This window comes from Zootermopsis nevadensis, unplaced genomic scaffold, assembly GCF_977971745.1.
Source record: "Zootermopsis nevadensis isolate Lab colony 2312 unplaced genomic scaffold, Znev_1.0 Znev_ptg000002l, whole genome shotgun sequence".
Classification (NCBI taxonomy): Eukaryota; Metazoa; Arthropoda; class Insecta; order Blattodea; family Termopsidae; genus Zootermopsis; species Zootermopsis nevadensis.
The window spans coordinates 7257192-7271492 of NW_028259134.1; the positions used below are offsets into that span (position 1 = coordinate 7257192).

Genomic DNA, 14301 nt, shown 5'->3' on the forward strand with positions numbered 1-14301 from the left:
GTAGACTGTGATACTCAGGAGAGAATATGTAATTGCTGTTTATCAATTTTTAATTTGTTTGTAGGAAAGCAATAGTCCACTCCAACTGTTCCCGCTTTTTTAAAAACATTTTCCTATATTTTCTATAAGAAAATCTACAATGCTCTTTTATTTTTTAAAAAGGGGTTGTACAAAGTCGTAACTCCAAAGTTATTGCAGATATAATTACATACTTTGTACCAATAGATTCCTTGAGATAAATTACTACTGGGAACAATGGAAATTATTTACATATATTTAAAGAAATGGCTTACCATGTCCTATAAACTGCCTAATTTCACCTAGGGATTTAGCTACAATAAAAATTGAAACTTTGGGATAAATTTTACTTCATTGATATCTAATCATAAAATAAAAACCATGAAAAATATGATGGTGTAGTTAACACTATATTACATTTTGTTTGATTTGGTATTTATATTAATAGGAGCGTTGTCAAGAGTTAGTGGGATACCAAAACTTTATTCTAAATATGATGGACTTGTACATGTGCATTTGAGTATATTTTAATACAGTAATCATATCTGTTATACCAAATTTCAGACAAACCTATTCTTAGGTTTATGAAATGTGATGTTAGTTCCCTTCAAAACAGGTTCCTTTAGAGCATCTTTCATATTTCTGCCAGTGCTGGAAGTAAGTTTCCTCCAAACTCTAATATAAAGTAGGCAGTAATAGGGTTTTTATACGGTGTTCAATTGTTTTTGCATAAATTATAGATTTAAATATAATAATTTATTCACCGTCTGTACACAAACTTAAAATGTTGTTAAAATTACTTAAGAATACATAAAATTACAACATTTTTTATAATTATATCTTGATACATTTCACATTTGACGACATGTTTCGGTGTATTTCACCATCATCAGGTCAATCAATTTAAAACTGTTTTAAAAAACTGTTGTACATCCTGCTCCGCGTATATTGATATGTTTGACTGTTTTGATTTCCTTCCTTTTAATGCTTGGATGTTTATATCGGGTTGTGAGTGATGCGTTGTACGTCCGATATTATGGGGCAGTAGCTTGCAACTCTTGGATGTTTATATCGGGTTGTGAGTGATGCGTTGTACGTCCGATATTATGGGGCAGTAGCTTGCAACTCTGGATGTTTATATCGGGTTGTGAGTGATGCGTTGTACGTCCGATATTATGGGGCAGTAGCTTGCAACTCTGGATGTTTATATCGGGTTGTGAGTGATGCGTTGTACGTCCGATATTATGGGGCAGTAGCTTGCAACTCTGGATGTTTATATCGGGTTGTGAGTGATGCGTTGTACGTCCGATATTATGGGGCAGTAGCTTGCAAAAAAAAAATAGATTTAAATGTTAGGAAAAATAAAAATGTCACAGGAAGACATACTCGGTGAGTAAGGAGACTATCTCACTTGTGGTACACCGTGTTTAGCATAAACTGCTCCACAGATGTAGTCACAGTGAATTTCTCAACTCATCTGATTCAGACATTTGTGGCTATTTATAATGTCACAGATAAGTCTCAGCACTAGTCAGAAGCAATAGTAGTTTAACAGCCTGACTTTGCACAGCATATTTATGGTGTACAAAACCATCAAAATGAAATATATAATCAGTTTACTTTTATCTCTGCTGCATGATTGGCATGTTTCTATAATCAGGAAGGAGACTGCTGCTTAGTTTCAAGATCATAACCATAGGTACAGATTCAAAAGCTTTCTTTGGTTTCTAAATGATCTAGTCAAAAACCACAAACAAGTAGTTTTCTCTCTGCTCCTGTGTGAGAAAACTTAGTTGAGACATGCCAAATTCCCAGACAGTTTGTTAAAATGACCTGACAATAGCAATAAGATTATTTTACCTATTTCTTCCACCATTTCACAGACATAAACTGAGCTACATTATTATTCGATGAAGGCTCTCAAAAATGCTTCTCACTTCTGATAGACTTTTACTCGTCTCTAAATGACTGAGTAACTCAAAAACTCACATTTAGCTCATTGTTGAATGTACATAATCCGTTTCATAAATTAATTTAATTCACACACATTGCTATAAACTGCTGGACATTGTTAACCTGACACACAACAAAAACACTCAAACTTCAACTATGGACAAATGAGTAAAGTAATGCAATGAACTGTAAACATGCCTGGATGTATAGTAACACTTCAGGACATATGCTTCAAAACCATGTTTTGTGCAGTGTAGAGTAGAGTTTATTTACATTCCATAGATCCTTCTTAGGACTTAAGCAAAGTCATTTCATATAATGTACACAAACTTCAGAACTTTCAACACACGTACAAGAACGTATTTCACATATCAATGTATATAAACTTCAGATTCTGGAATACAAGTATGAAAAATAATTTTACAAATTAATATACATAAACCTCAGAATTTTAAATAGAAATACAAAACAAAACATAAAGCCTAAAAATTTTCAGCAGAGATAAAATCATCTACAGAATAGAAAGAGTGAGTAAAGAGGTAATCTTTAAATGCAGGCTTGAATACCTTTATATCATAATTTAGACTTTTAATTGTTGGTGGAAGATTATTAAATAACTTGATACCTGCATAGTACACTCTTTTTTGATATTTAGTAAGGTTAGCATTTGGCACATAGAGATTATGTTTACGTCTTGTATTTAAATTATGTACATCTGTATTTCTTTTAAAATTATCCATGTTTTCCACCACAAATGATAGCAAGCAGAGTATAAATTCACTTGCAAGTGGAAGTATATTAAATTTATGAAATAATTTTCTACAAGATACCCTGCTTTTCACACCGGCCATTATTCTAATCATTTTCTTTTGCATGTAAAAAACTTTATTACTGTCTGTTGAATTTCCCCAAAAGATTAATCCATAAGACACTGCAGAGTGGAAGAAAGTAAAGTAAACTAGCTTTAAAATATCTATTGTCATGAGTGGTACGACTGTTCTCATGGCAAAGCATGCAGAGCTTAATTTGGGAATAATATATTCAATGTGTTTCTTCCAATTTAAGGTACTGTCGACTTGTAAGCCAAGGAATTTGTTTGTTTCAACTTCCACGATTAATTTTTCTTCAAAACCTATATTTAACCTAGGATATGTCTTGTGCTTAGTAACAAATTTTATGAAGTTTTTTTTTTAAAATTTAGTGTCAGTTTGTTAGCTCTAAACCATTTGTTTATGTTGGCAAAGACATCATTCATGATACTTTCAAGATAGATCAATTCTTGGTGTGCAATAATGATACTTGTATCATCAGCAAAAAGAATAGGTTTGGATACAGAGTTATAGTTGCCGGCAGGTCATTTATATATATGAGGAAAAGTAAGGGTCCAAGAACTGAACCTTGTGGCACTCCGTGATTTACGATACCCCATCCTGAATAGGTATTATGATTGGTATGGGGGATTTTAATTTCTACTTTCTGCCTTCTATTATTTAGGTAGGATTTAAACCATTGTCCTGCTATACCTCAAAGTGTGATTTATCAGACACATGAACTCAGTGTCAACACATTCTGATCATATCTCGGCCATTCTACAAACAATGAAAGTAAAGGAAAATACAGTAGACATAATTGAAACAAGAATGTTAATAGTTATGAACATTATTGACAAACACCTGAAACAGGATGACAAAATAAAATATGAAGTTGGACACCCCCAGAAACGTCTGGAATAGGCAGCTGGTACAGAACATGCATTGGAAATAAGAAATGTTGAGATGATGACAAAATGGGATGAAATGAACATATGGAAGCAAGGTACAGCATACACTGTAAAAGAACTTGCTTACACACATATACAATAAATAAATTAGGTCCATTTTATTGAGTAACTGTAGTACATTCACAATTGAGAAAAAGCATGTTTAAATGAAGAGGAAGGATTAATACACTCAAAAATAAACAAGTTATGCACAATTGCATCAATATAATGGATGTTACAAACATCACACACACAATTATATTTTGGATCACAGTTTAGAAGAGAACTTGACTAAGAAATGTACTACAAAGGCAATCAGGTATGCTGCTAAAGAGACCAGCTCTGTGCTACCAAATTGGCTATTCAGGAATGCTGCAGGGTCATGAAAATATGTTACCGTGGTTTTAAGCACTACGAGCAGTTCAGATTCTTTTATGGGTTAGTTTCCGTCAAAAATGTAGGAATTATTATAAACATCCAGTTACACAGTTCTGAATTACAGATAGTGAGACCTTCATTATGCCCCTACATTTAAACAATTTGGAATCCAAGAAAAATATATTCATGTATATACTGAAGATCTACTAAGGTCATGTAGGCCTTAATTCCAGAAACACGTTAAAATAAATTCAACATCACATCTGAAACCGAAAAAAAGAAACTGTGATATATCTACAGTTATTATTGATAGTATTAAAACTCATTGCTGGAACTGAATGTTTGTGAGTGTGTGGAAAATCTTTCTGCCCTTACAGCTATAACATTCTAACTGTTTGTAAAAAATATGTCTCTTTTAAAATAACATTATTTTGGCATCCACATATAATAAGTACGTATTTTGTCACTACAATGATGTAACAATATGACTGAAATCTGTAAAGTGCAAGTAATAACTGTGCAGTGGGAATCATGAAATAATTTACAAAACATTTTACAAGTATATTCATTTGTACCTGAAAGATTAATGTAATAACATCCATTAAGCATTAAAAGAATGTATATTCTCATATAGGACATGTAAACATACAATAGGATAGAAAGCAGAATGCTGCCAGTATAATTTTAAACATCAACATCTTGCCCAAAAATATGTCATCCACTTTCTTTGATATGAATGTTTCTAAAATATAATTTGATATATAACTTTTTAGTCATTTAATCAATCAAGAACATTAGGGCATCCTATTACAGTTCAGTAAGACCAATTAGAATATGAAGATGATAGTTGTTTTTCAACATTTTACAAGAAGAAATTCTCTTATACCTAACTACATAGCTACATACATTATTTCATGAAATATTGTACTATTTTAACAAAATGCAACATGTTTGACTTTACTGTGAACCAGGTAGTAACCACGTAGAAACTTCTCAAGCAAATACATTCAAGACTTCAAGGTTGTTCTTGATTTTCAGTTCTCTGATGTAGCTGTTTTCAGTATTTTAAACTGTGTGCTACGTGCACGCAACATGGAAATACAGAAACTTTCAAACTCTGAATAGGTAATGGGGGACAGGAGGGCCAAAATTCAGGTAGAAAGATATTAAATATGCCATAGTGGATAAATTCCAGCGTAGAACACATTCTGCATTCTTTGCTGAAGCTGATTTGTTAAAATTGTATGTTTAATTCAGTAAATTATGAACACTGTTTAATACATGACTGAATAATCTGATGTAGAAAATTATGGGAAATTTTATATGATCTTTGGCTTGTTTAATTTCGTGCCAAAGGCATGAATGGATTAAACAGAAAAATTGCAGTCTATAGAAAGACATGTGGAATTGCACAAACAGTAACTGGCCACTTACAGAAATAAATTTAGTTTCCTGTCTTATTCACTCTAACAACTTATATGACCCTGAACATGTATATTAAATGTCTGTAAATAGTACTAGCCTTGTGGTAATTATTGTTTCCAAGCTGCATACATGAATCTTATCAGTTATCTTATCCAATAAATTTCAGTACCATATATTTTTACTTACCTTGTTCACATATTATTCATAAACTCATCAGTAATCAGTATAATTAATATTACTTGGTCAATAAACAAACAAATTGAATATGCCACTTAAAAATAATGATTGTCATGACTAGATTATTATGTCATAGTAACAAATGTAAATGAAGTGAGAGAGGTACACATCAGATAAAGATGAGATGACCACCAAATTGATTCTGAATTAACAAGCGTTAAGTACTAACATTATGTATAATCACATAACTTGCAGCAACAGTTGACATGCACATTTCATATATGTAAAACCATTTACAAAGCTATTATGAGTGGGATTACAGCTGAAAACATGCATTTTAAATGTACAACAAAATAATAATTCCGGAAGACTCTGCATAAATTCTTCCCTCTATCCCTTTTCAACATATAAACAAAAAACATTAAGAGAAAGAGAACATATCCTCACTTTCCCAGAATAATTCACTGGCATCTCAAAATATGATGTGCCAGGAGACATGTTTAAAAGTAAGGCACAGAGATACTATGAACATTACACAAAACCACACCAGTGTCACAGAATATTATTTATGCACACAGAATAATGGTTTAAACATCAATTAAAATAGCTTCTCAGGTGTTACAAGTTGATAAATAAATTTACTGATATGCCTATTATGTTAAATAAGACTTGAAAACATTTGCAGCTGCATAATTCAATATTTTGTAAGGCTATAAGCCTACCAAATCCATTTTGATAAGATTCAATGTCAAGTTATATGGAATTCTTCTCCATTTAAATCATTTCAGTTAGGATGAAGCCTACAGCATCAAACATTGTCTTGGCATGTCACTGTATCAATCAGCATGTAAGTAGTTAAAGACTGTGTATGTTTCATTCTGCATAAAATGTAGGTGATTCATAAAATGTTATTCAGTCTGTGTAACCTGAAGATGAACACAAAGAAGTTAATAAAATGTTGGCATTGTATTTAGATACGACACAGCTCATGGTGCAAGACTTACTGAATTCTTAGCATAAACTTCCTGTACGTAGTTTATATAATCAAAGTAATGAAACAAGATGTGAGAAATTATTAAGGCAGTCGGAAAGAACTGAGAATTAGTACCAAGATCATAAACCAACTCAGCTGTGTTCTCAATACATATACAGTAGATTCCAGTTAATTGGGCCATTGGTTAATCGGGGCAGCCGTTTATTTGGGACAAATCTTAAAGAACAAACCTTTTTAATTCTTTGCATGGAACTTCGCATTATTGGGGCAGCCGCTTAATTGGGCCGAAGTGTTCTAGTCCCGAATTTTATGTTGTATTAATACATAACATAAGCAAAGTAGCATAATTGCATAGAAAGGTGTCACCATGCAAACTGTTCTTGAAACTGTTACAACATTCAGCTCAATTTAATACACTGTTAAAATTAGAACTTGGGAACACTTTCAGAAGTCTTAGAACAAGAAGTACAAATCTCATAACAACTTTTAAATGGAGTGTATAAGATATAAGAGAAAAATTAATCAATATACAATTTTAAAAACGAAATCAATTATTATTTTCTTGCAAAGTGTATTAAAAAAGGGTCCTTTTCCATGGTAAATTTCCTCCTCAGCATACCATTTAGAAGACAGGAAACAAGATATTCAACACCAGTACAGATATTCTGATATCACAAAAATACCATACATTTTTCTTGTGTATTTTTACCCCTGAATTCTTATACCAATCAATTAATTGCACAAGGGGTATGGTCTAATACCATAATAGTGATACTGATATTTGGAAAATAAAAGAGTCAGTCTTCTTTATAATTTTCACATTAAAAGAAACAACTTTGTTCTTATTCATTCTTCTCTCTGTCACACCAGGCATATACTTAATACAGTAATGCTAATTATAATAGGCTTCTGTTTCAAAGTTATCTGAAGTTAAAATTTGTTACCCCTTAACAGTTAATAAATTCACACAAGGTTCATTTATGTGTGTCATACTTCATCATGTAATTTATGTCCATGCAGTTCATAAAACCCACTCTTCCAGCTATAAAACTGAATGGAAAAGTAAAATTCCTGTATATTTCACACATTTCAGCCTCATGTATGAAAAATTACATCAATAAAAAATGTCTCCACCGAAGTTTGAAAATTAGTAATAGTGTTAGGTACAACATTCAAAGCAGTGGGCAAGAATACAAGCAGACTGAGTTGTAACACATCATATTTTACATGGTTCTGTGAGAATCAAGCTCTATCATTTTCACATAACACAAATCACATGAACGTGGCCATGGAAGTGAGGTACATGAGATATACTGCACAAAAGAAATATGATGGACATGACAGGAAGACTGTTAATGAATACATGAAGAGTTTAAATTGGAAGAAAGTCATACTTTTTTACATGTAACCACATACATGGCTTACCAAGTTTTTTGGATATACTGTTTAACTTTAAAGGCTATGTCAAGCGGACTGAAATACTTTCCATGATATATGATAATATATCATCCACCTATGATTTTAACTTAAAATTTTTGGGGAAAAAATACATGTAAATTATGTGGTGGTAGTGGTGTGACATTGTACATAGGTTTCAGGGGAAGTTCATTTTCAAAATGTCTGAAAATCATTGTTGGATGAGCCCTCTTAGCTCAGGACTAGAGGTTATTGATCCAGTAACTTCTGAATAATTACTGTTCCAGTGAACATTACTTGTAACAGTTATTCCAAGCAGTGACTGTCATCACTAGTAGCAGAAAATTCAAATGCATAAAAATTAAATATGAGAGAACAACAGAGATCAGAATGCCTTTAATGCTCCTGTTCATCAGTGTGTCAGTTATGACAGGTACCGCCGTTTCAAATAACTTAGCTACCTACTACTACAGCTACTAGCCAGGCTATAGGCTCCAATAACAAAACTTCTATACAGCAGATAAATAAAGTGCCTCTAATTGAAGTAATGCCAGCTAACTCATTGTTATAGAAACAGTTTCCAAACATATTTGCTGTGATGTACATATAGAAGGCAGAGCATCAGTGGTAGTAAAGGGGGCTGTATTTTTCAGACGCAAGCCTGGTGTTGCCAGTATCTGCTGCATTGTGACATCAGTCACTGGCCTGAGCAGGTCACTTAAATATATGGTGGAAGAGAGTAATTGTTTCTCCTTCTGTGATGTTAACAACACCACAATATGGAACTATGCTCAGTGACAGTTCACTGTTGTGTTTCTCATGCATAAAACAACAAAAGCAACACAATTCACTGATATATTATACCTGTTACATTGTTCATAGTTAAATTATTGGTACCACATCACATCAAAGAATGGTATAAAAAAATTGGTGACATGAACAGAAAAAAGGTGTAGCTGGGTGAGAGGAGACAAAAGACTTTATTTTGTATCATGATGAAGACTTTTGTATCCTGCACTGTAGACAATGCTACCTAATGCAGTTACTACCACTTAAAAGTAATCTATGACTGCAATAACGAAACAACTGCCATTTTAAATATAGAAACTAGCAGTGATGGTGAATTTCAAGTATTAGTTACCAAATCAATGTTGATGATTTTCTGCTCAGGTCAGGCCTCCGGCTCTGCGGCATGAACATGTTTATTTGAGTCTCATTTCCTTGTGAGTGACAAATTCATACCAAAGCAATTTATGGGTAAAAAAGTTAATTTCTCCGTAGCAACATTAAAAGTAAAGTTGTGAACCACTCTTTTTCTGCATACTTTAAAACTCCACTACGGTTGACCAGCTTTACATGAAATACTATGCAATAATATCAGCCTCTACTGAAACTTAGTAGTCACATTCAACCTTTGTCCATACTAAATAAATGTTCTGCTCTCCATATGAAGTCAGCCAAGATACCTCAGTAAAGTGACTGGCTATGTACTGGGTAGTAGCAAGGGTTTAATTACTAGCAAGGATTCAATCTTCTACACGGTTATGTGGCTTAAGCAGCATTATATAAAATCTATACTGCATGGTCCTTCCCTGGCATTAAAAGTAAATAGAAATTAACATCTAACTTTCAACTAGTACACAGGTCTATAATTCATAGATCCATCAGAATGCACCCACTACACTTCCATTCTCTGGTGCTTAAATACAGAGCAAACTCATCTTTTCGTTATCCTTCTTATGGAAGCCTTAATACACTTAAGGACCTGCCTTAACAAAATACCCTCCAAACAAAAAGATAATTACACCAAAGAAATAAGTATTTTATATTACCAATATCAGGGTAATATGCATCACAGTGAAACAGATGATATAATTTTTTACAAATATGTGGCAAGGAGGAAGACAGTTCAAGTAGTTACTCAAGCTATTATCCTGTTTAAATATGACTGGTTAGTTTCATTTTTATTATTTTTTGTTCTCTGTTCTTCTCAAGCAATTTATGTGAAAATGTTGTGTTCTTCAATATTTTGCATTTCTCTGCAGTTTTTTATAAATTTGCTTCTGATGTGCTGTAGTCATATTCGATCTTAACAGCACTGCTTTCAATCAAGGTGATTCCCATCTTTATCACATTATTGGTTTTTATGTTACATCCATTAACTTTTTGGATAGTGCAGCTGGGACCTAATGGCTCAGGTTGCTGTTTCATTGAGTTCCTGCTTTAATAGCAATTTTGTACCTTCTTCAAATGAAATTGTGATGTTGCATCATCAATATTTAATTTTCTGCATTTTTCATTTAAGAATGTATAGCAGTATTGATGTGTAATTTAATTAATACTTTTGCAAGTACAGTGTAGGCTACCATTTTACATCAAGAATAGTTACATTTATTTTGTACTCAAAGGTGACAAATATGGTGCAAGACAGTGTAAGATGAACTGTAAAGGGGAAGAAGTCTGAAGATTTCTGAAAATGGTGCATTACAACCTTAAAAAATATTTTTTTACTTTATTTATTGTTTAGATGATAAATAAAATCATAACGTTTTAGAAACTGGTTTCTGCTTATATCTTCAGGTAATAAAGGAAGGCAGCAGCTCCAGCTAGCTCAAAAAAAGTAGTTTAAGTAAAAGACGATTGTTCTGTTCAGCCAGGCAACAGAACCATCATTAGCTCACAGCTCAGAATAAAGAGCTCTGATCACTTTAAAGGGCTACCTGAAAGCAGGTGAGCATAAGCACAAATATTCTCATTAGAAAAGAAGCATAATTTCAACAAGCACCCCAGAGAAAAAAATAAAAGAATCTCAAAAGGGAAGGGTCCTAAAACATCACTTTTCAAGAAAAAGATATGTGATTGTAAGGATGAGGAAAGTGAAATATAAATTGTTCATGCCAATTCTGATGATAATGATGAAGAATTTCTGGATGAAATAATGGAATAAAAGTCCTGAAAATTTTAAGAAATTAGAACAAGATCCTTTGGAAGGTGATTTTTTTCTTGTTCAGTTTGATGCCCTTGGAAAAAGACACATTTTTTACAATGGAGAAGTGATATGTTTCGAAGATGATGATAATGACTGTGAAGTCAATTTTCTAAGAAGCAACAATTTGGGGAATAAAGTCATAAAATCCGAAATTGAAGACTGAACATCAGTCCATGAAATATAGACAAAGATGGTTCTTCCTAAACCATCAATTTTTGGACAGCCTAAGAGGCAGAAAAGTTACTTTTATTTGGTGTGTACTTTTCCCTTATCAATATCAACTATAAGAGTGACAGTTAAAGCAAAGTTACATCACACTTAGTTATTCATTTAGCTGCCTGGAGCTCAGCTGTTGTCACATTGTTTTGAAAAGTGAAAGTGTTTGAATGAAAAGAATGTTATGATTCCAGCCAGGTGAATTTGTGTTATATTAATCGGCCTATTACTATTCTTAAATTTCAGAATATTTTTAATATCAAAACTGCCTTTTGAAATTTAGAAGTCATTAGTCCCAGTCTCACAAAATGTGATTCAAACAACAAATATGAAACAACTGTCAGGAAATGGTATGTTTCACTGTACACCAACATCCGTGCCACTGAAACAAATTACATAGTTAAGATTTTTAATTTCTTATGAAGTCTGATGTGAACTAATCAGAACAACACTGTGTCAAAATGTTAACAATGTACTGCAGTTCATGCAAAAAATTATTTCAGGAAAACATATTGAATACATCTGAGGGTATATGAGAAAACAACCTTCTGTTCCATTGTATTCCATGTTCCCCTGCATTTATTTATATGCTATATCATTTTTGTGTTTCTCGATTAATAAAGAGGAGTTATGTTATCTGTGTGACATACTATAAGATATCTTATTACATAACAAAGATTCAATATCATTATGAGGAAAGTGGCAGATGGAAAACATTGTCCCATCTGAATTACTTCTCACATTCCCTGGCTGGAGGTAGGACTTTACTTACATGTAAAATCCACCCAGCTAAATGACTTTGGAAAGTTTACAACTATTCTCATTTGTACTCAAAAAATTCCCATTCTTCAGATAAAATATTAATGCAATAATTTTATGTTAGTATGAAACAGAACATAAGATGTATGCCCAAATCACAATGCCAGATTTAGGCTTAGAGCCAAATGTAGCACAAAAAAGGTGCAGTCTATGCAAATGATGTAAAATATATTACCACAAACAATTAATTAATTTACATATAATAAGAACCCTATTAAAATTAGGGCCGGAATTTATGTTAGTTCAGCAGTGAAAGTCTCAGATTACTTCATTAACACTTGAATACTGTGATTGATTTGATACTTAATTTTGTACCAGTATGTAGAGGTATTTATAATACATTCACTTTCAACAATACAATATATTAATATTATAATTATAATATTATCTTTCCTTCACAAAAATAGGGATAATCTCTCAAGCATCTGGCTATAAGTAAAAAGTACCATCACAAGATTTATGTATTTTCGATGAGAGTCTGAAGCTGTAGCACCAGTTCTCTGGCAAGTGACAGAATTGCTTTTGCATCATGCCTTTCAGCCATCTCTGAAAAAGTTCCACATTGTCAGATAAGATCAGGGGTTACACAAAACATTCTCTCTTCACTATATGACTTATCATGGTTAACAAAGAAAGAACAGAAGTATGTAAATATGCATCCACATATCTGCTCAGTTCAATTACAGACATCAATACTGTAAACAGATTTATTTTTGTGAAACTCTGTATGAATATTCTTTAATCCCATATACTCCCAACTTGGTCATTTTAACTTCCTAACAACAACAGTGCCAGCATAGAGAACATGCAAACTTGTAGGGTCAGAATAGCATGATTCGCTGCAGTTTTATGGAGTAATAAATGGTTTAAAAATATGCAACTTCCATTAGTGCCATTTTTTACTAAACCACAACATATTAACATGATAATCATATAAAATATTGTGGCTTTTATACATTATGGAGCAACATATTTCAGCCTACTGTATGACCATCATCAGGCTCCTCTTCAATATAATTAAAGGATATGAAGATTTTTGCTGTTGTAGTAAAAACTTGGCACACATAATTTTCAGAGTTACTTGTTAAATCTATCAGTAGAATTAGAATAAGTTGTAGTTCTTTAGAACCCTAAAATACACAATGCCACTGTGTGCTTGTTCAATGAAATTATAAAACAAATTATGGTAACCACAAAGTACATAGTGGTACACAAAATGTTTACCCTTTCAAATCCTGCACAAAATCTATATTTCTTTCAAAAATGTTGCATCTCACAGACACACTAAAGGACACAAGTATGGAAAGTTGCTTTTGCTGCAGAATGTGTTCAATACGACTCCCATTCTGACTCATCACCTCTTCTAGACAAACTTGTACGTGTTATCACCTTATGACACAAGTCTTCTGAAAGTGTGTGGCACAGCTGGATGATCAATGGCTCTGAGTTCCATTAGTGAACCATTCTTCCTTGAGTACAGTTTGTCCTTCATGAAGCCCCACAGAAAGAAATCACATGGATTAATATCTGGGTTGTGGGGTGGCCAGACCTGTCCACAATCATGGCATCCAGGAAAACAATGAGAAATCTCTCAGGGACAAAGCTTCAAAACCCAATGGTTTATGTAAGATGGAGCCATGCCACACACAGCTAATGTGGTCCTTCATTTTCTGTATGAAAGCTTTGGCCCCAGAGTGATTTCTCATCGTTTTCCTGAATGCCATGATTGTGGACAGGTCTGGCACCCCAGACATTAATCCATGTGATTTATTTCTGTGGGACTTCATGAAGGACAAACTGTACTCAAAGAAATGTGGTTCATAAATGGAATTCAGAGCCATGATCATCCAGCTGTGCCACACACTTTCAGAAGACTTGTGTCATAAGGTGATCACAAATGTACAAATTCGTCTAGAAGAGATGATGAGGCAGAATGGGTGTCGTATTGAACACATTCTGCACGAACAACAACTTTCCATGCTTGTGTCCTTTAGTGTGTATGTGACATGCAACATTTTTGTAAGAAACATAGATTTTGTACAGGATTTCAAAGGGTAAACATTTTGTGCGCCACCCTATCTCATGTTCTTTTATCCATCAGTGTATCTCTGTTTTTAACAGCCAATGTCTGAAATATTAATAATTAGCAGTGACTTC

The 14301-nt window shown here is 33.1% G+C and overlaps 1 protein-coding gene across 2 annotated transcripts in view; it reads right to left on the reverse strand.

The window, feature by feature from the left end:
• Positions 1-3825: 3825 nt before the first annotated feature.
• Positions 3826-14301, reverse strand: part of LOC110839438 (small G protein signaling modulator 1-like) — a 94649-nt gene continuing 84173 nt past the window's right edge. For both annotated transcript variants that reach the window (XM_022083621.2, XM_022083619.2), the window contains one exon: positions 3826-12690. In XM_022083621.2, the coding sequence (XP_021939313.1) occupies positions 12602-12690 (89 nt within the window). In that variant the 3' untranslated portion in view covers positions 3826-12601. The remainder of the gene's footprint in view (positions 12691-14301) is intronic.